The sequence below is a fragment of the Anomaloglossus baeobatrachus genome, unplaced genomic scaffold (assembly GCF_048569485.1).
Source record: "Anomaloglossus baeobatrachus isolate aAnoBae1 unplaced genomic scaffold, aAnoBae1.hap1 Scaffold_270, whole genome shotgun sequence".
Taxonomy (NCBI): domain Eukaryota; kingdom Metazoa; phylum Chordata; class Amphibia; order Anura; family Aromobatidae; genus Anomaloglossus; species Anomaloglossus baeobatrachus.
The window spans coordinates 226,524-246,164 of NW_027442211.1; the positions used below are offsets into that span (position 1 = coordinate 226,524).

General features: G+C 47.6%; 1 protein-coding gene across 1 annotated transcript in view; it reads right to left on the reverse strand.

The window, feature by feature from the left end:
• Nucleotides 1-6,872: 6,872 nt before the first annotated feature.
• Nucleotides 6,873-19,641, reverse strand: part of LOC142264793 (DNA repair endonuclease XPF-like) — a 114,781-nt gene continuing 102,012 nt past the window's right edge. Inside the window, exon 5 of the mRNA XM_075332269.1 lies at nucleotides 6,873-6,956. Within this exon, the coding sequence (XP_075188384.1) occupies nucleotides 6,886-6,956 (71 nt within the window). The 3' untranslated portion in view covers nucleotides 6,873-6,885. The remainder of the gene's footprint in view (nucleotides 6,957-19,641) is intronic.

A 19,641-nucleotide genomic window follows, 5' to 3' on the forward strand; every position in this document is an offset into this window, starting at 1 on the left:
AAAATAATGCCCCCTTGTACAGTAGTATTGCCCCCTGTGAGGAGCCTCTGTACAATACTAATACCTCCTGTACAGTAGTAATGCCTCTTGTGAGCCCCTGTAAAATTGGAATGCCCCCTGTGCGTGCAGTAGTAATGCCCCATGTACCTTAGGAATTCCCCCGTGTGGCCCTGTACAATAGTAATGCCCGTTGTACAGTAGGAAATAGGCCCCATGTTCTCCCAGGATCCTGTGCGGCGCCGATCACATTTGCATACTGATCTCATTTGCATATTAATTTCTGACAAATTATTACTTATTTTTTCCCTGATGAGTTTCTTTACAGTTTAACTGCAACATTCATAGAGTGCTACATGAAACCCTTCGGAATTAACTCATTAAAAAAGTAATCTCCCTAATTTAAAATATTCACTTTTATAGGACTATATATAGCGGACATGTCGGTTAGCAGTTTGTGCTAGCTTCGGCAGCACATATGCTCAGTGGCAGAGCCTACACACAAGATGATTAGCATATGATTGATTAGCCCCTGCACAGCAGCTGCAGCAGGCCATGGATGATGACATGGAAAATGCAAAAAACAATCAACTTTTTCCAAAGCGCATTTCTAAACACAAGCTTTTTTTTCCACCCTCATTCACTGACTTAAAAAAAAAACATTTCTTGCCTCGTTAACCCCTTCATGTCATGGCCATTTTAACGGGTTTTTTTTTTCATTTTCCTCTCCTTATTCCAAAAGCCAGAACTTTTTTACTTTTCCTTAAATATACTCTAGAAGGGCTTCTTTTTTGGGGGAAAAGTTCACCTTTTCACTGACATCATTGATTTTACCATAGAAAGGAGTGGAAAATGGTAAAATAAAAATCCAAGTGCACTGAAATTGCTAACAAAGTGCAATTCCGCATTGTTTTTTGGCTTTTTATATACCATGTTCACTATATAATAAAACTCACCTGGTGGTATCATTCCCCAGGTCAGTACGAGTTCATACAGACCAAACATCTAGATTGTTTTATTTTATTTAAGTAGTCAAAAAAAATTCTGAAATAAGTAAAAAAAAAAAAATTGTTTTATTTTCGAAAGGACCGTAACAGTTTTAATTTTTGGGGATCTGGGGCTGTGTGAGGGCTTATTTTTTTGTACCCTGAACTGACTTTTTACTGATAAAATTTGGGGGTAAATATAATGTATTTTATTACAATGTAAAGGGTGCTTTACACACTGCGACATCGCCAACGATTTATCGTCGGGGTCACGGTGTTTGTGACGCGCATCCGGCGTCGTTAGCATCATCGCAGCGTGTAACACGTACGAGCGACCTACAACGATCGCAAAAGTGGTAAAAATCGTTGGTTTTTGAGAGGTCGTCCAAACACCAAAGATCGTTGTCTGGTGAGTAACGAGGTTGCTTGTCTTTCCTGCGGCAGCACACATCGCGGTGTGTGACACCGCAGAAGCGACAAACATCTCCTCACCTGCCTCCGCTGGCAATGCGGAAGGAAGGAGGTGGGCGGGATGTTACGTCCCGCTCATCTCCGCCCCTCCGCTTCTATTGGACGGCTGCCGTGTGACGGCGTATGACCCGGCCCCTTAGAAAGGAGGCGGATCGCCGGCCACAGCGACGTTGCAGGGCAGGTAAGTAGTGTGACGGGTGTTAGCGATGTTGTGCGTCACGGGCAGCGATTTGCCCGTGACGCACAACCGACAGGGGTGGGTACGATCGCTAGCGATATCGGTACCGATACCGCAGCGTGTAAAGCCCCCTTTAGGCTCTGTGCACATGTAAAGTGTTTGGTGCATCTTTTGGCGGGGAAAATTTACGCGTTTTTGCATTTGTTTTTCCCCTGCATTTTTCTATTTTGTTTTTTTTTATACAGCAATGAATACTTTAGACATAAAAAATATATAGATATAGGCAGATACCAAAACAGACAAATAACTGCACAGCCCCCCACATATAATAATGCTTTCTCTCTTTTTGTGTCCTTCATATTTCCATTTGTGGACTACGTCAGATTCCCTGGACTACATCCGACCTGCCTGGGTTTTTATTTAAATAAATTGGTGAAACAGGAAAGAGTTTGGAGTGTTTTTTTTTCAAATAAACTATTTTTGGGTGTGTTTTTTTTCTCTTTATACTTACTGAGTTAGCAATGGGGGTGTCTAATAGACGCCTCTCCAATACTAACCCCATGGGCTTGATGACAGCTGACATTACAAAGCTAACATCAACTCCAAAAGTATTACCTCAATTGCAAAACCTGCCGACATATAATAAAATTGTACCCTGTGGAGCTTATTGGACATCTATTTATGATTAAATAAATCAATAGAAAAAAACAGGGACCCCTTTACTTTTGAGAACTACAAAGGTCAAGCAGACAGCTGGGGGCTGGTATTATCAGGCTTGGATGGCCTATGATTATTGGCCCCTTCCCAGCCTAAACATAGCGTCCCACAGCTATCCAAGAAGTGGCACCTCACAATAGATGTTAGCACTTTGCTTTGGCTCTTCCTTATTGCCCTGGTGCTGCAGGGGCAAATAACCATGGTCATTCCCAGACTAAAAATAGCAGCAAGCATCCACCCCAGAAGTGGCGCATCACATTAGCTGTGCCAATTCTGGCACTTTTCCTCAGCTCTTCCTGATTGCCATAGTGCAGTAGGAGCCAATAACCATGGGCCTTCTCAGAGTAAAAATAGCAGCACACAGCCACCCCAGAAGTAGCACATCACATTAGATCCGCCAATTCTGGTGCTTTGCCTCTGCTCGTTCCTGGTGCACTGGCAATCGGGTAATGGTAGTTGGGGTTGATGTCAGCTGTGTAGTGTCAGCTGGCATCAAGCCCAGGGATTAGTAATGGAGAAGCGTCTATCAGACACCCCCATTACTAACCCAGTAATAAAAAAAATACACACAAGTAAAAAATACTTTATTAAAATAAACACTCCCCAACTCTTTCCATCATTCACCACTTTACTAAATAAAAAAAAAGCAGCAGGACTGCCGTAGTCCAAGGAATCCGCCATAGTCCACAAATGGAAACCAGAAAACCATAAACAGAGAGAAATAAAAACAAGACACAGTCATTAGTTCACCAATTTATTAAAAAGCAAAGTTCCCACGCAGGTCCAACGTAGTCCGGCGCTTACCAAGACGTTGCACAATGATCAAAGACTATGGAGGCTCAGAACAAGGCTCCATAGAGTTTGAGAAGCAGCACACAGCGAAAACCAGCAATTCCGATGAACGGTGATGTCAGGAACGTCCCTTATTAACAGATACTAGCTGTAGCACCCGGCGCTGCCCGGGATAGTAACTGTCTCTCTGTTTCTCTCCCATTCTCTGTCTGTCTCCCCCTCTGTATATCTCTCTCTGTCTCTCTCTCTCTCTGTCTTGGTCTGTCTGTCTTTCCCTGTCTGTCTCTGACTGTCTCTGTCTCTTTCTCCGTCTGTCTCAATCTCTTTCCCTGTCTGTCTATCTATCTCTTTCTCTGTCTGTCTCTGTCTCTCTGTCTCTTTCCCTGTCTGTCTCTTTCCCTCTCTTTCCCTGTCTGTCTCTTTCCCTCTTTCCCTCTGTCACTTTCCCTGTGTCTGTCTCTTTGTCTGTCTCTTTACCTGTCTTTGTCTGTCTCTTACCCTGTCTGTCTCTTTCCCTCTCTGTCTGTTTCCCTGTGTCTGTCTGTCTCTTTGTCTGTCTCTTAACCTTTCACTCTCTTTCCCTCTCTTTCCCTGTCTCTCTTTCCCTGTCAGTCTGTCTTTTTGTCTGTATCTGTCTCTTTGTGTCTGTGTCTTACCCTGTCTATGTCTGACTCTTTCCCTGTCTGTGTCTGCCTCTTTCCCTGTCTGTGTCTGTCTCTTTCTCTGGCTGCATTGTGACACGCCAACATTCCATTTAAGGGCGTGTCTGCGCATTCTTCTGAAGTTCTGGCTGCACTGTGGCTCCCAGCTCTATTCGCTTTAATGGAGGCAGGTTTTTTGTAACTGTAAAGCGCGGCGTTAAAATTTCCCCTCAAAACATAGCCTATGACGCTCTTGGGGTCCAGACGTGTGAGTGTGCAAACTTTTGTGGCTGTAGCTGCGACGGTGCAGATGCCAATCCCGGACACACACACACACACACACACACACACACACACACACACATTCAGCTTTATATATTAGATATGACTTTATGTCCCCCAGACTGTACTCATGCCCCTTTTCGTGTTCCTATACAGTAACAATGTCCCTCTTTGACCACCGTCCATTACCATTGGTCCGCCTTTGTGTTTGTGTTCCTACACAGTAACTGTGCTTCTCTTAGGGCTGTACAGTTATATTACACCCTATGTGCCCCCTTTTGTCCCCCTATACTGTTGTGATGTCCCCATTTGTTTACCCACACAATAATAATGGCCCTTTTATCAGCCACATTCATTGGTATTGTTTGCCCTCTGTGCTCCTATAAAGTAGAAATTACCTCTTTGTGCCCCTATACAAATGTAATGTCACCTTCCATCCATGCAAATTCGTAAAGCGTTCCATATTTTGATGCATTTATTAACCCAAATGTATTTTTTTTTCGTCATTTTTTGAGGTAAGAACATTTCTGGTCTTGTTAACCCCTTCAAGCCATGGCCATTTTACTTTATTTCCTTTTCATTTTTCCATGTAGTGTATTGGAAAAAAAATTCCAAAAGTGTAGAAATTGTAATTAAAAAGTGAAATTCCAAAATTTAGGGTTTTTTTTTTGCTTTTTTTCTGTCACCATGTTTTCAATTTGGTAAAAGTGACCCGGCATTATGATGCCTCAGGCCGGTGCGAGTTCGTAGATACAAAACATGTATACTTTTACTTTTATCTAAAGGGTGAAGAAAAAGCAGAAGTTTGTCCAAAAAAAGAATAGCGCCTTGTCGCCATGTTCGGAGACCTGTAGCATTCTCATTGTTCGGTATCTGGGGCTCAGTGACGGCTTTTTTTTTTGCGTTTTGAGCTGATGTTTTTAATTATACCATATTTGTATATGATGATTTGATCGCCTGTTATTGCATTTTAGTGCCATGTTGCGATGACCAAAAACCATCATTTTGTCATCTGGAATATTTTTTCTCGCTACACCTTGTACTAATCAGATTAATTGCTTTTATATTTTTATAGCCCAGGCATTTCTGAACTCAGCAATACCAAATATGTGTATTGTCGCACCCCGGGGCAGCCGAGCTGCTTGGATCCGGGCAATCCGTGGCTCGAGGGGTCCCAGATCCAGGGGCACGTTGATCAGTTTTTAATAAAATGGGAAAAATAATAAAAATAGTCCGACTACGCCACACGCGGTGCGCGGCCAGGGATGGCATGGCCACCGCTGCCGTTCTTCCCTGGGGGTGATGGATGGGGCAGCGTGGATGGTGAAGCCCTACGCGAGCAGGGCTTTTCCTCAGGGGTAGGTAGGGGTTAATGTGGAGGTGCAGTGAAATACCTCAGTCCAGACAGGGGAGTGCAGTTTGGTCGCTTTACTTACAGCTGGGTTCGCAACCTGGGGAGGTGCTGGATCCCAGGTGCGCCCAAGTCCTGTGTCCCTGTGCCAGCTGACCTGGTGCCACTCGCCCACCGATGCACTTTGTGTGTGTGTGGGTCCTCCCTGGCGTGGAGCACTTGGAGGTCCTCCTGGTGTCTGGGTCCTGCCGCAGGCAGTTTGGACTATTTAAGGGAATATGTCCCGGTCCTCCCTTTGCTGCTTATGCCTCGGATGTTAATGGTGGCAGATGAGTCCTGGAAACCCACCCACCTGGCAGAGTTAATAGACGGCTTGAAGTCCCGGTCTGTTCTCGGATCTGCACCCCGTGCGTGCAAAGTACTAGGAGCCCTGGATTTCCACTCCCACAGCATTCCACTGTCCCTGGAGCTTGACCTCTCGTTCTCCAGATACTTTCTCCCCTGAGTGGCTGCTGTTTCTACTCAGGTCTTGGCGGGGTCTTTGCTTTTTTCACTGTGTCTCAAGATTCCTTTGTCTTGACACCTTTACTGACAACTCATTCTCCTCCTTGCGACTGCTCACTTTCAGTCTCTCCAGCCCGCTAACTGACTTCTCCCACTCTCCCCAGGCCATCCACTCCTCCCCCAGGTCTGATCTCTCCCTACCCAGTTGTCTGCCTGTTAGCTCACAGTGCCCAGCCCTGTCACCTGGTTCTATGGGAGTCTCCCGCCCTGGTTTTGGAGTGTATGTGTCCTGGTGTGTGTGTACTGACTGGCACAGTTATGTAGGACCCGAGCTGTTACAGTGATGTTACCTTGTTTTGTGACACCTGGTTACCTCAGGGATGTCTCAATTTTGTTTTTTAGTTTTTTAATTGTTTTGCTTTCAATGAGGCAAAAGGGGATTTGATTTGAGCTTTAGCTTTTATTTTTTCATATTTTACATAATTATTTATTTCTTTAATATTTTTTACTGATTTTACTAGTTGCCCTAGAGGACTTTATGACTGTACACTGCGATGGCTTTTCCTGTTCAGAGCGATGCTGCAGCATCGCACTGATCAGGAGAAATGCTGGTCTCCTGAGAGTGCTGGCATTCTGTTGACTCTCACAAGAAGTGACTCATGACAGCATCAGGAGTAATAATCTGACCCCGAGCTGTCATGGAAATACAACGGCGGCCCGTGATGCTCTAATTCTGACGCTTTGCCCGCCTCTTCCTGATTGCCATGGTGCAGTGGCAATCGGAGTAATGATAGCTGGGGTTGATGTCAGCTCTGTAATATCAGCTGGCAGCAAGCCCATGGGATAGTAATGGAGAGGCGTCTATCAGGCACCGCTATTAATAACCCACTAATAAAAAAAAGACAACATACACAATTTAACAAAATGATTTATTAAAATAAACACTTTCCATCATTCACTACTGTATTAAAACAAACAAAAAAAAATAGCAGGACCGCCGTAGTCCAAGGAATCCGCCATAGTCCACAAATGGGAACCTGAAAAAGATAAACAGAGAGAAAATAAAAACAAGAGACTGTCCCCTGTGAGCCACTGTATAGTATTAGTAGCCCCATGTACAAAAGTAATGCTTATCAATGAGCCCCTCTACAGTAGTAATGACCTGATGTACAGTAGTAATGCCCCCTGTGTTCCCCAGTACATGAGTAATGCCTCCTGTACAGTAATAATGCGCTCTGTGAGCCCCTGTACAATTATAATGCCCCTGTACAGCAGTAATGTCCCATTGTACAGTAGCAATACTCCCTGTGAGCTCCTGTACACTAGTAATGCCCCCATGTACAGCAGTAATGCCCTCATTCACAATAGTAATGCCCCCTGTACAACAGTAGTGCCCCCTTGTGCAGTAGTAATGCCCCATGATCAGTAGTAATGCCCACTTGTGACCCCATGTACAGTAGTAATGCCCCCTGTACAGTAGTTCTGCCCCCTGCACAGTAGCAATGCCCCCTGTACAGTAGTAATGCCCCCTGTACAGTAGTAATGCCCCCTGCACAGTAGTAATGCCCCCTGTACAGTAGTAATGCCCCCTGTACAGTAGTAATGCCCCCTGCACAGTAGTAATGCCCCCTGTACTATAGCAATGCCCCCAAGATCAGTAGTAATGCCCACCTTTGACCCCATGTACAGTAGTAATGCTCCGTTGTGCAGTAGTAATTACCCCTGTGAGCCCCAGTACAGTAATAATGCCCCCCTGTACAGTAGTATTGCCCAACTGTGACCCTTATGTACAAAAATAATGCCCCCTCGTACAGTAGTATTGCCCCCTGTGAGGAGCCTCTGTACAATACTAATACCTCCTGTACAGTAGTAATGCCTCTTGTGAGCCCCTGTAAAATTGGAATGCCCCCTGTGCGTGCAGTAGTAATGCCCCATGTACCTTAGGAATTCTCCCATGTGGCCCTGTACAATAGTAATGCCCGTTGTACAGTAGGAAATAGGCCCCATGTTCTCCCAGGATTCTGTGCGGCGCCGATCACATTTGCATACTGATCTCATTTGCATCTTAATTTCTGACAAATTATTACTTATTTTTTCCCTGATGAGTTTCTTTACAGTTTAACTGCAACATTCATAGAGTGCTACATGAAACCCTTCGGAATTAACTCATTAAAAAAGTAATCTCCCTAATTTAAAATATTCACTTTTATAGGACTATATATAGCGGACATGTCGGTTAGCAGTTTGTGCTAGCTTCGGCAGCACATATGCTCAGTGGCAGAGCCTACACACAAGATGATTAGCATATGATTGATTAGCCCCTGCACAGCAGCTGCAGCAGGCCATGGATGATGACATGGAAAATACAAAAAACAATCAACTTTTTCCAAAGCGCATTTCTAAACACAAGCTTTTTTTTCACCCTCATTCACTGACTTAAAAAAAAACATTTCTTGCCTCGTTAACCCCTTCATGTCATGGCCATTTTAACGGTTTTTTTTTTTTCATTTTCCTCTCCTTATTCCAAAAGCCAGAACTTTTTTACTTTTCCTTAAATATACTCTAGAAGGGCTTCTTTTTTGGGGGAAAAGTTCACCTTTTCACTGACATCATTGATTTTACCATAGAAAGGAGTGGAAAATGGTAAAAAAAAAAATCCAAGTGCACTGAAATTGCTAACAAAGTGCAATTCCGCATTGTTTTTTGGCTTTTCATATACCATGTTCACTATATAATAAAACTCACCTGGTGGTATCATTCCCCAGGTCAGTACGAGTTCATACAGACAAAACATCTAGATTGTTTTATTTTATTTAAGTAGTCAAAAAAAATTCTGAAATAAGTAAAAAAAAAAAAATTGTTTTATTTTCGAAAGGACCGTAACAGTTTTAATTTTTGGGGATCTGGGGCTGTGTGAGGGCTTATTTTTTTGTACCCTGAACTGACTTTTTACTGATAAAATTTGGGGGTAAATATAATGTATTTTATTACAATGTAAAGGGTGCTTTACACGCTGCGACATCGCTAACGATTTATCGTCGGAGTCACAGTGTTTGTGACGCACATCCAGCGTCGTTAGCATCATCGCAGCGTGTAACACGTACGAGCGACCTACAACGATCGCAAAAGTGGTAAAAATCGTTGTTTTTTGAGAGGTCGTCCAAACACCAAAGATCGTTGTCTGGTGAGTAACGAGGTTGCTTGTCTTTCCTGCGGCAGCACACATCGCGGTGTGTGACACCGCAGAAGCGACAAACATCTCACCTGCCTCCGCTGGCAATGCGGAAGGAAGGAGGTGGGCGGGATGTTACGTCCCGCTCATCTCCGCCCCTCCGCTTCTATTGGACCGCTGCCGTGTGACGTCGCTGTGACGCCGCATGACCCGCCCCCTTAGAAAAGAGGCGGATCGCCGGCCACAGCGACGTCGCAGGGCAGGTAAGTAGTGTGACGGGTGTTAGCGATGTTGTGCGTCACGGGCAGCGATTTGCCCGTGACGCACAACCGACAGGGGTGGGTACGATCGCTAGCGATATCGGTACCGATACCGCAGCGTGTAAAGCCCCCTTTAGGCTCTGTGCACATGTAAAGTGTTTGGTGCATCTTTTGGCAGGGAAAATTTACGCGTTTTTGCATTTGTTTTTCCCCTGCATTTTTCTAGTTTTTTTTTTTTTTATACAGCAATGAATACTTTAGACATAAAAAATATTTAGATATAGGCAGATACCAAAACAGACAAATAACTGCACAGCCCCCCACATATAATAATGCTTTCTCTCTTTTTGTGTCCTTCATATCTCCATTTGTGGACTACGTCAGATTCCCTGGACTACATCCGACCTGCTTGGGTTTTTATTTAAATAAATTGGTGAAACAGGAAAGAGTTTGGAGTGTTTTTTTTTCAAATAAACTATTTTTGGGTGTGTTTTTTTTCTCTTTATACTTACTGGGTCAGTAATGGGGGTGTCTAATAGACGCCTCTCCAATACTAACCCCATGGGCTTGATGACAGCTGACATTACAAAGCTGACATCAACTCCAAAAGTATTACCTCAATTGCAAAACCTGCCGACATAATAAAATTGTACCCTGTGGAGCTTATTGGACATCTATTTATGATTAAATAAATCAATAGAAAAAAACGGGGACACCTTTACTTTTGAGAACTACAAAGGTCAAGCAGACAGCTGGGGGCTGGTATTATCAGGCTTGGATGGCCTATGATTATTGGCCCCTTCCCAGCCTAAACATAGCGTCCCACAGCTATCCAAGAAGTGGCACCTCACAATAGATGTTAGCACTTTGCTTTGGCTCTTCCTGATTGCCCTGGTGCTGCAGGGGCAAATAACCATGGTCATTCCCAGACTAAAAATAGCAGCAAGCATCCACCCCAGAAGTGGCGCATCACATTAGATGCGCCAATTCTGGCACTTTTCCTCAGCTCTTCCTGATTGCCATAGTGCAGTAGGAGCCAATAACCATGGGCCTTCTCAGAGTAAAAATAGCAGCACACAGCCACCCCAGAAGTAGCACATCACATTAGATGCGCCAATTCTGGTGCTTTGCCTCTGCTCGTCCCTGGTGCACTGGCAATCGGGTAATGGTAGCTGGGGTTGATGTCAGCTGTGTAGTGTCAGCTGGCATCAAGCCCAGGGATTAGTAATGGAGAAGCGTCTATCAGACACCCCCATTACTAACCCAGTAATAAAAAAAATACACACAAGTAAAAAATACTTTATTAAAATAAACACTCCCCAACTCTTTCCATCATTCACCACTTTACTAAATAAAAAAAAAGCAGCAGGACTGCCGTAGTCCAAGGAATCCGCCATAGTCCACAAATGGAAACCAGAAAAACATAAACAGAGAGAAATAAAAACAAGACACAGTCACTAGTTCACCAATTTATTAAAAAGCAAAGTTCCCACGCAGGTCCAACGTAGTCCGGCGCTTACCAAGACGTTGCACAATGATCAAAGACTATGGAGGCTCAGAACAAGGCTCCAGGGCCGGCGCCAGCACCCGGCAAACCCGGTCAAATGCCGGGGCCCTGAGCTGCCGGGGAGCCCACTCGCGGTGGCAGGAGTGGCGCACCGCTACTCAGGGGGCCCCGGTGGCCGCGCTGTCACCGCCCCCCGCCGAAGATCACGCTTTCAATTGCATCGGCATCGCAGGTGCCGATACAATTGAGAGCAATGATGAGAGAGTGAGCGGCGCGCTCCCTCTTATCATTCTCCCCGCTGTGACAGTCGGCGTTCTGACAGCTCTGCAGCAGACCGCGGTGACGTCATCACTGCGCACCTGCTGAGAGGTCAGAGCGAGCGACAGCAATGGACGCGCCGAGGAGACCGGATCAGCGGGGGAACGAGAAGTGAGCCGCCCCTCTACTGACACTGGGCTCCCCTGACTCACAGGCCGGCCACTACACAGCGGCACTAGTACACATAGGGGCCCGGCAGCCGCTCTGCAGAGCCGGCTGCCGGGCCCCTATGTGTAGTGCCGCTGTGTAGTGGCCGACAATGCGACCGTCAGGGGGCGGCCTGTGAGTCAGGGGAGCCCAGTGTCAGTAGAGGGGCCCCTGACCTGGAGAGGCCACCAGCCGTTTCTGAGGGTAGAGGCTAGATCGGAGTTGATTTTTTGAGGGGGAGGAGTGATTTCATGAAATCATGATGTCACCGGAAGGGGCGGGGCCTCCTCAGTGCCGTGCAGATCTGTGGGCGGGAAGCAGCAGTGCTCAGGCTCCTCTGTGCAGAGCGGACGGATCCTGACCCTGAGGTGGAGAAGATTCAGCGTTTCCTCATTAGTTATTGCTCTGGGGTCTCAGCCTGGATGTTGGGGGCACAGAGCAGTGTCTCCTGTCACTACTGGGGGCTGCAGCTCGTGTATATGTCACAGGGAATGTACTGAGGCTGCAGCACCGTGCTGTGGAGGCTTCAATAAGGTAAGTGGCTTATGGGGAGGTTACACGGAGCAGGGGGTGATGCTGTGGAGGTTTCATAAGGAATATGGAGGTTACTCTAGGCAGGAGGCGACGCTGCATGTTTGGGGGGCTTACAGGAGGCAATGTGGAACGTTAAGTGCGGCTCGCATTTGCCACGGAGCGACTGCATGTTTGGGGTGGACTCGCACTGGACAGGGGGTGCCCTACACGTTTGGGGGGCTCGCAGTGGCCAGGGGGTGACGCTGCATGTTTGGGGGGCTCGCAGTGGCCAGGGGGTGACGCTGCATGTTTGGGGGGCTCGCAGTGGCCAGGGGGTGACGCTGCATGTTTGGGGGGCTCGCAGTGGCCAGGGGGTGACGCTGCATGTTTGGGGAGCTCGCAGTGGCCAGGGGGTGACGCTGCATGTTTGGGGGGCTCGCAGTGGCCAGAGGGTGACGCTGCATGTTTGCGGGGCTCGCACTGGCAAGGGTGTGACGCTGCATGTTTGGGGGGCTCGCACTGGCCAGGGGGTGACGCTGCATGTTTGGGGGGCTCGCACTGGCCAGGGGGCGACGCTGCACGTCTGTGGGGGGGGGCTCGCGGAGGGCGACGCTGCACGTCTGTGGGGGGGCTCGTGGAGGGCGACGCTGCACGTCTGTGGGGGGGCTCGCGGAGGGCGACGCTGCACGTCTGTGGGGGGGGGCTCACGGAGGGCGATGCTGAACGTCTGTGGGGGGGGCTCGCTGAGGGCGACGCTGCATGTCTGTGGGGGGGGCTCGCGGAGGGCGACGCTGTACGTCTGTGGGGGGGTTCTCGCGGAGGGCGACGCTGCACGTCTGTGGGGGGGGCTCTCGCGGAGGGCGACGCTGCACGTCTGTGAGGGGGCTCTCGCGGAGGGCGACGCTGCACTTCTGTGGGGGGGCTCTCGCGGAGGGCGACGCTGCACGTCTGGGGGGGGCTCGCGGAGGGCGACGCTGCACGTCTGGAGGGCGACGCTGCACGTTTGGGGGGGGCTCTCGCGGGGCAGTGGTGCGTGTTGTGGGGGCTCTCGCGGGGCAGCGGTGCGTGTTGTGGGGGCTCTCGCGGGGCAGCGGTGCGTGTTGTGGGGGCTCTCGCGGGGCAGCGGTGCGTGTTGTGGGGGCTCTCGCGGGGCAGCGGTGCGTGTTGCGGGTCTCTCGCTGGGCAGCGGTGCGTGTTGCGGGGTCTCTCGCTGGGCAGCGTTGCGGGGTCTCTCGCTGGGCAGCGTTGCGGGGTCTCTCGCTGGGCAGCGTTGCGGGGTCTCTCGCTGGGCAGCGTTATGGGGTCTCTCGCTGGGCAGCGTTGCGGGGTCTCTCGCGGGGCAGCGGTGCGGGGGCTCTCGCTGGGCAGCGGGGCACGTTGCGGGGGCTCCCGCTGCCCAGCGAGAGCCCCCGCAGCGCCCCCCGCTGCCCAGCGAGAGCCCCCGCTGCCCAGCGAGAGCCCCAGCGAGAGCCCCCCGCTGCCCAGCGAGAGCCCCCCGCTGCCCAGCGAGAGCCCTTGCATAAGAGGATCAGGGGCTGCTAAAAACAGAAAATAAACTGTCAGCAAGATCTGAACAGCCCCTCCCCGACGTGCAGCCTCTCTCCCTGCGAGCCCCCCAACATGCAACGTTGCCCCCTGCTTAGTGCACCCTGCAAGCCCCCCCAAAGTGCAACACTGCCCCCTGCCCAGAGCGAGCCCCCCCAGACGTGCAGCGTCGCCCCCTGCCCAGTGCGAGCTTCCCAAACGTGCATCGCCCCCTGCAAGCCCCCCCAAATGTGCAGCCCCCTGTCCAGTGCGAGGCCCCCCCCCCAACACTCCACCCCCCGCTGCCCAGCGAGAGCCCCCGCAGTGCCCCCGGGGGCTCTCGCTGGGCACGGGGGGGGGCGCGATGCGGGGGCTCTTGCGTGGCGGGGGAGGCTTGGGGGGGGCTCGTGGGGAAGCGCGTTTGGGAGGTTCGCACTGGACAAGGGGCTATACTGCACATTTGGGGGGGCTTGCAGGGGGCGATGCTCCATATTTGGTGGGGCTCGCAGGGAGAGGATGCACATTTTAGTGGGGCTCGCACTAGGTAGGGTGTGACGCCGAACTTTTGGTGGCTTGCAGGGTGCACTAGGTAGGGGGCAATGTTGCACGTTGGGGGGGGGCTCGTGCTGGGCAGGGGGCTGTGTTGCACGTTGGGGGTGCTGGGCAGGGGGCTGTGTTGCACGTTGTGGGTGCTGGGCAGGGGGCTGTGTTGCACGTTGGGGGTGCTGGGCAGGGGGCAGTGTTGCACGTTGGGGGGGCTCGCAGGGAGAGAGACTGCACGTCGGGGGGGGGCTCGCAGGGAGAGAGACTGCACGTCGGGGGGATCACAGGGAGAGAGACTGCACGTCGGGGGGGGGGGATCACAGGGAGAGAGACTGCACGTCGGGGGGGGGATCACAGGGAGAGAGACTGCACGTCGGGGGGGGGATCACAGGGAGAGAGACTGCACGTCGGGGGGGGGATCACAGGGAGAGAGACTGCACGTCGGGGGGGGGAATCACAGGGAGAGAGACTGCACGTCGGGGGGGGGGAATCACAGGGAGAGAGACTGCACGTCGGGGGGGGGGAATCACAGGGAGAGAGACTGCACGGGGGGGAATCACAGGGAGAGAGACTGCACGTCGGGGGGGGGGCTCACAGGGAGAGAGACTGCACGTTGGGGGGGGCTCACAGGGAGAGAGACTGCACGTCGGGGGGGGCTCACAGGGAGAGAGACTGCATGTCGAGGGGGGGGCTCACAGGGAGAGAGACTGCATGTGATACCAATGTGATATGACTGAAGAATGTGTGATTAGATAGGGATCATAATCAAAAGATAGGAGTGATCCCAGATATTATTTGACCTATCAATAATTCAGTATCAAAGAGATGTCCTTTGGATAACGAATTTCACTATGACCAAAGAATAAGATAATGAGGAAGTAACATTTACAGTTCCACTGACCGGAAACTTGTGGTTGGCTTAAAGACAGGTTTAAGGAAGCTTGCATATGAAATTTACGGCTCATTGCAATATTTCACTAACACTATGGTCAACTGTGGTCGGCCAGTTGACAACTGGCTAAATGTGCAGGAAATGTGCAGGAAGCTGCTGGTGCCCACAGCAGTTTGTGGTCAAGTTACATGAACATGACTCAACTGTCGCATGCTGGTGACCATTTAAACACAACCTACAAAGTTTTCCTATAAAAATACACCGGACTCGCTTAATGTTAGGGAAAACCTTCCAGGACATTGAAGTGTACGTACGCACTGTTCCTGTGATGCAAGAGGCCGAGTTGTTGTTTCCTTATCATTAAATCGAGTCCCTCCGATGAGAAGGATTGCTACAACATAACGGTAATGTTGATGCATATTTATGTTATTGTATAAGATTCTATGACTATAGTTCTAATGCCTGTGTACCATTGATTATATTCATGTGCTATTAAAATAAATAGTATCTTGCTATAAAGAATATTAGTATTCGTGCCTGATTAGGATATCAGTGAGCGCTTCGTAAGTACGGGCTTTCAGCCCCCTTTTTAGTAGAATTTAGCAAGACATAAATTGGCGTAGTCGGCAGGATTACTTCTATAAGAAGTAATTAACGAATTTTTGTAATTTAGAAATTAAAAACATATATTTGGCAAATTTCCAGATATTTTTTCAATCTTTTTGCATAGTGTCAAAATGTTCAGAAAACGTAAGGATAATGTTAAGGAGGTTGTTGTGGAGATCCCATGCTGGACTGAGGCTCCCTACAATCTTATAGCACATGAATTGGTCAATTGTGGATTGGCAGAACAATGGCAGAATAAGCTCAAGGGTTGTGTACCTACTGATGTTGTGAATGTACTCAGTGGTGCCCCTGTGAAAACAGGTGATGTAGTGTCTTGTGGATTGGCAGAACAATGGCAGGACAAGCTTAAGGGTTGTGAACCTACTGATGTTGTGAATGTATTCCGTAGTGTCCCTGTGAAAGCAGGTGATGTAGTGTCTTTAGCACGGCACAAACAATGGCAGAATAAGCTTAAGGGTAGTGAAGCTACTGATGTTGTGAATGTATTCAGTAGTGTCCCTGTGAAAGCAGGTGATGTAGTGTCATTAGCACGGCACAAACAATGGCAGGATAAGCTTAAGGGTAGTGAAGCTACTGATGTTGTGAATGTATTCGGTAGTGTCCCTGTGAAAGCAGGTGATGTAGTGTCTTTAGCACGGCACAAACAATGGCAGGATAAGCTTAAGGGTAGTGAAGCTACTGATGTTGTGAATGTATTCGGTAGTGTCCCTGTGAAAGCAGGTGATGTAGTGTCTTTAGCACGGCGCAAACAATGGCAGAATAAGCTTAAGGGTAGTGAAGCTACTGATGTTGTGAATGTATTCGGTAGTGTCCCTGTGAAAGCAGGTGATGTAGTGTCTTTAGGACGGCGCATCTGGATTTTGGCAAGTGCATATAGTGTAATGCATGAGCGTAATCTAAAGATAGAGAAGAAAAGTTCTCAGATGGAACAAAAGATGATAGAATTAGGTTGCCTGAAAACAGTTCTGGAATGTAATACCAGACTGTTGAAGGATAAATTGGAACATTATCAGAATGTGGCACAAAAAGCTGCCATAAAAATTGCTCAAAATAAGTGCAAGAAAAGAAGAGGAAAGGTAAATAAAATCCAAATTGCTCAAAATAAGTACAAGAAAAGAAGAGGAAAGGTAAATAAAACCAAAGTACATAAAAGTATCGTCTCAGGTTCTATAAACTGGGATCCCGATACTTGGGATGGGGATGTGTGGGATTCATCTTCATCATCTGATGAGGAGGATTACCATAAAGGGAAGATTCAGGCTAATCCAGTAAGGAGGCGCCTAGAGAGGACAGAGAATGAGATCATCCGGGAACATGTCCGGGATGGTCAGGGGAATCTGCAATATGACGAAGATGGTAATGCCATCACAAATGAGAGAACGATTCCTCATGTAAAAAATCGAGTAACCATTGAAGATTACTCTCAGGGAGAAGTTGATAGCATTTTAACACAGTTTAGACAAAAACCAGGAGAAGGAGAAATTCCCTGGTTGGTCAGGGTGCACGATCTCGAAGGAGGTGGAGTGCACTTTGATGCCGGAGACGTGGCAAAATTTGTCACCATGTCTCGTGACCCAGTAATTCAGAGATCAATAAAAAATTATTTTGTTGATCATAATGAGCATGGTACTCAAAACCTAATCATGATCTTAGCCCATGCTTTTCTGGACAAATATCCATCAGAAGCAGACTTTCCTATCAATGATAAACCTTGGTATACCTTAAAAGATGGTATGGAAAGGCTGAAGGAAGAAGCAATGAGGAATGCTCTTCCTCTTTTGGGAATGGATGATGATTATCTCCAGTACCCATTGACAGCCAGCATAAGAAATAGGCTGGTTAAACATGCCCCTCCAGCATACAAAACAGTTATTTTAACCTTAACTGTAGCGCTGAGTGGAGAATCAATCGGTGTAGTTCTAGGGAGGATGAGGGAGTTACAGGATATGGGACAGTGGGATAAATCGTCCCCTGGAGGCCATCTTGGTAACAGTAAGCCAAACAATCCTGATTGGAAAGAGAAATCAGTAGGGGAGGCCCCACGGGTGTCTCGCAAAGACATGTTCCAGGCTTTGCTTAAAGCCGGGATCAATAAGGAAATGATTGATGGAAAGGAGACAGGAGAATTATGGAAGTTGTACAAACAGAAAGTTCTATCCACAAAGAAAGTGACCACTACAAATGTGGAAGGGGGTTCAAAAACCCCCAAGGTAAAGAAATCAGAGGGAAAAGGGGAAAAAACCCCAAATAATGTGTCTTGGGAAGATTTTCAGTCAGTTTATCCATGGGAAGAACTGGCTGCAGCCGTGGCCACAAAGGTCACGGAAGGAAGGGCTAATACACAGACTGAAGTCTGTGTAAATGAAAGTTCAGAAGGAAGTGATTTACCATAGGTAGCCAGCCAAGCCCCCCTATTGATAAAAAGGGACGAACGTCCCTACGTCAATCTTAGCATACATTGGAAAGGGGGAAATGTTCAAAGAGTCCCAGCTTTGATTGACACGGGGGCGGAGGCTACTTTAATTCATGGAAACCCAGAAAAAATAAAAGGACCTCGAGTAAAAATTGCTGGACTAGGTGGTCAATTGATCACCGGGGTTCAGACACAGGTAGCTTTGAAGATAGGTAATTTACCTATCAAGAAGTACACGGTTCTGGTAGTTCCTATACCAGAATATAATTTGGGAATTGATATCCTAAAATGGATGACTCTTAATCTAACAGAAGGAAAATTCTCCTTTGGGGTTATGTCTTGTCATAAGGAAATGCAGATCTCACATTATACCAATGATATAATGATACAAGGACAAGATGAGCAAAGTGTGAGAGATCAATTGACAAAACTGGTTGCTCATATGAGCGGTACAGGATGGCAAATCAATGATGCCAAGGATCAAGGACCGTCTCAGGTGGTAACATTTCTAGGGATTCAGTGGAACAAGGGGCACAGACAGATCTTGCCCAATGCCAGACAGAAAATTATTAATTTTCCGGTCCCTAAATCCAAACAGGAGACTCAGTCTTATATTGGATTGTTTGATTTTTGGAGACAACGTATCCCTCATTTGGGACAAATGTTGGCTCATTTGTACAAAGTAACGAGGAAAAAATATGAGTTCCACTGGGGAGAGGAACAGCAAAATGTGTTTGAGATGGTCAGGGAAGTGTGGCAAGACATTGAAGGGATTATTCAATCTACCAAGACCACTGTATTTCATGTCGATGCTCATGTCCCTACTAACTCACTTGAACGTTTGTTTAATTCAGAAGCAGATAAAGCAGCAGCCATCAGACAAGTCAGTCCAACAGTTCACAAGGCAAGGTACAGCTGTTTGGGCACACCAGAAAGAGTGACACCTTATTCAGCAGGTTTTTAGTTTTAATATACTGTACAAAGTAGTGAAAGTGATTATATTTGTGATTCAACGTTTATCTAAACAAACCAAGAAAACAAAATTTGTGGCAAACAATATTTCTTGGTCATGGTATGGTATATTCCGAGTGATCTACTTCTAGTGGAATACTGATGATGGAAAATAATCCCTGGGATCAAGGACCGATTGTGATACCAATGTGATATGACTGAAGAATGTGTGATTAGATAGGGATCATAATCAAAAGATAGGAGTGATCCCAGATATGACCTATCAATAATTCAGTATCAAAGAGATGTCCTTTGGATAACCAATTTCACTATGACCAAAGAATAAGATAATGAGGAAGTAACATTTACAGTTCCACTGACCGGAAACTTGTGGTTGGCTTAAAGACAGGTTTAAGGAAGCTTGCATATGAAATTTACGGCTCATTGCAATATTTCACTAACACTATGGTTAAACTGTGGTCGGACAGTTGTCAACTGGCAGGATGTGCAGGAAATGTGCAGGAAGCTGCTGGTGCCCACAGCAGTTTGTGGTCAAGTTACATGAACATGACTCAACTGTCACATGCTGGTGACCATTTAAACACAACCTACAAAGTTTTCCTATAAAAATACACCGGACTCGCTTAATGTTAGGGAAAACCTTCCAGGACATTGAAGTGTACGTACGCACTGTTCCTGTGATGCAAGAGGCCGAGTTGTTGTTTCCTTATCATTAAATCGAGTCCCTCCGATGAGAAGGATTGCTACAACATAACGGTAATGTTGATGCATATTTCTGTTATTGTATAAGATTCTATGACTATAGTTCTAATGCCTGTGTACCATTGATTATAT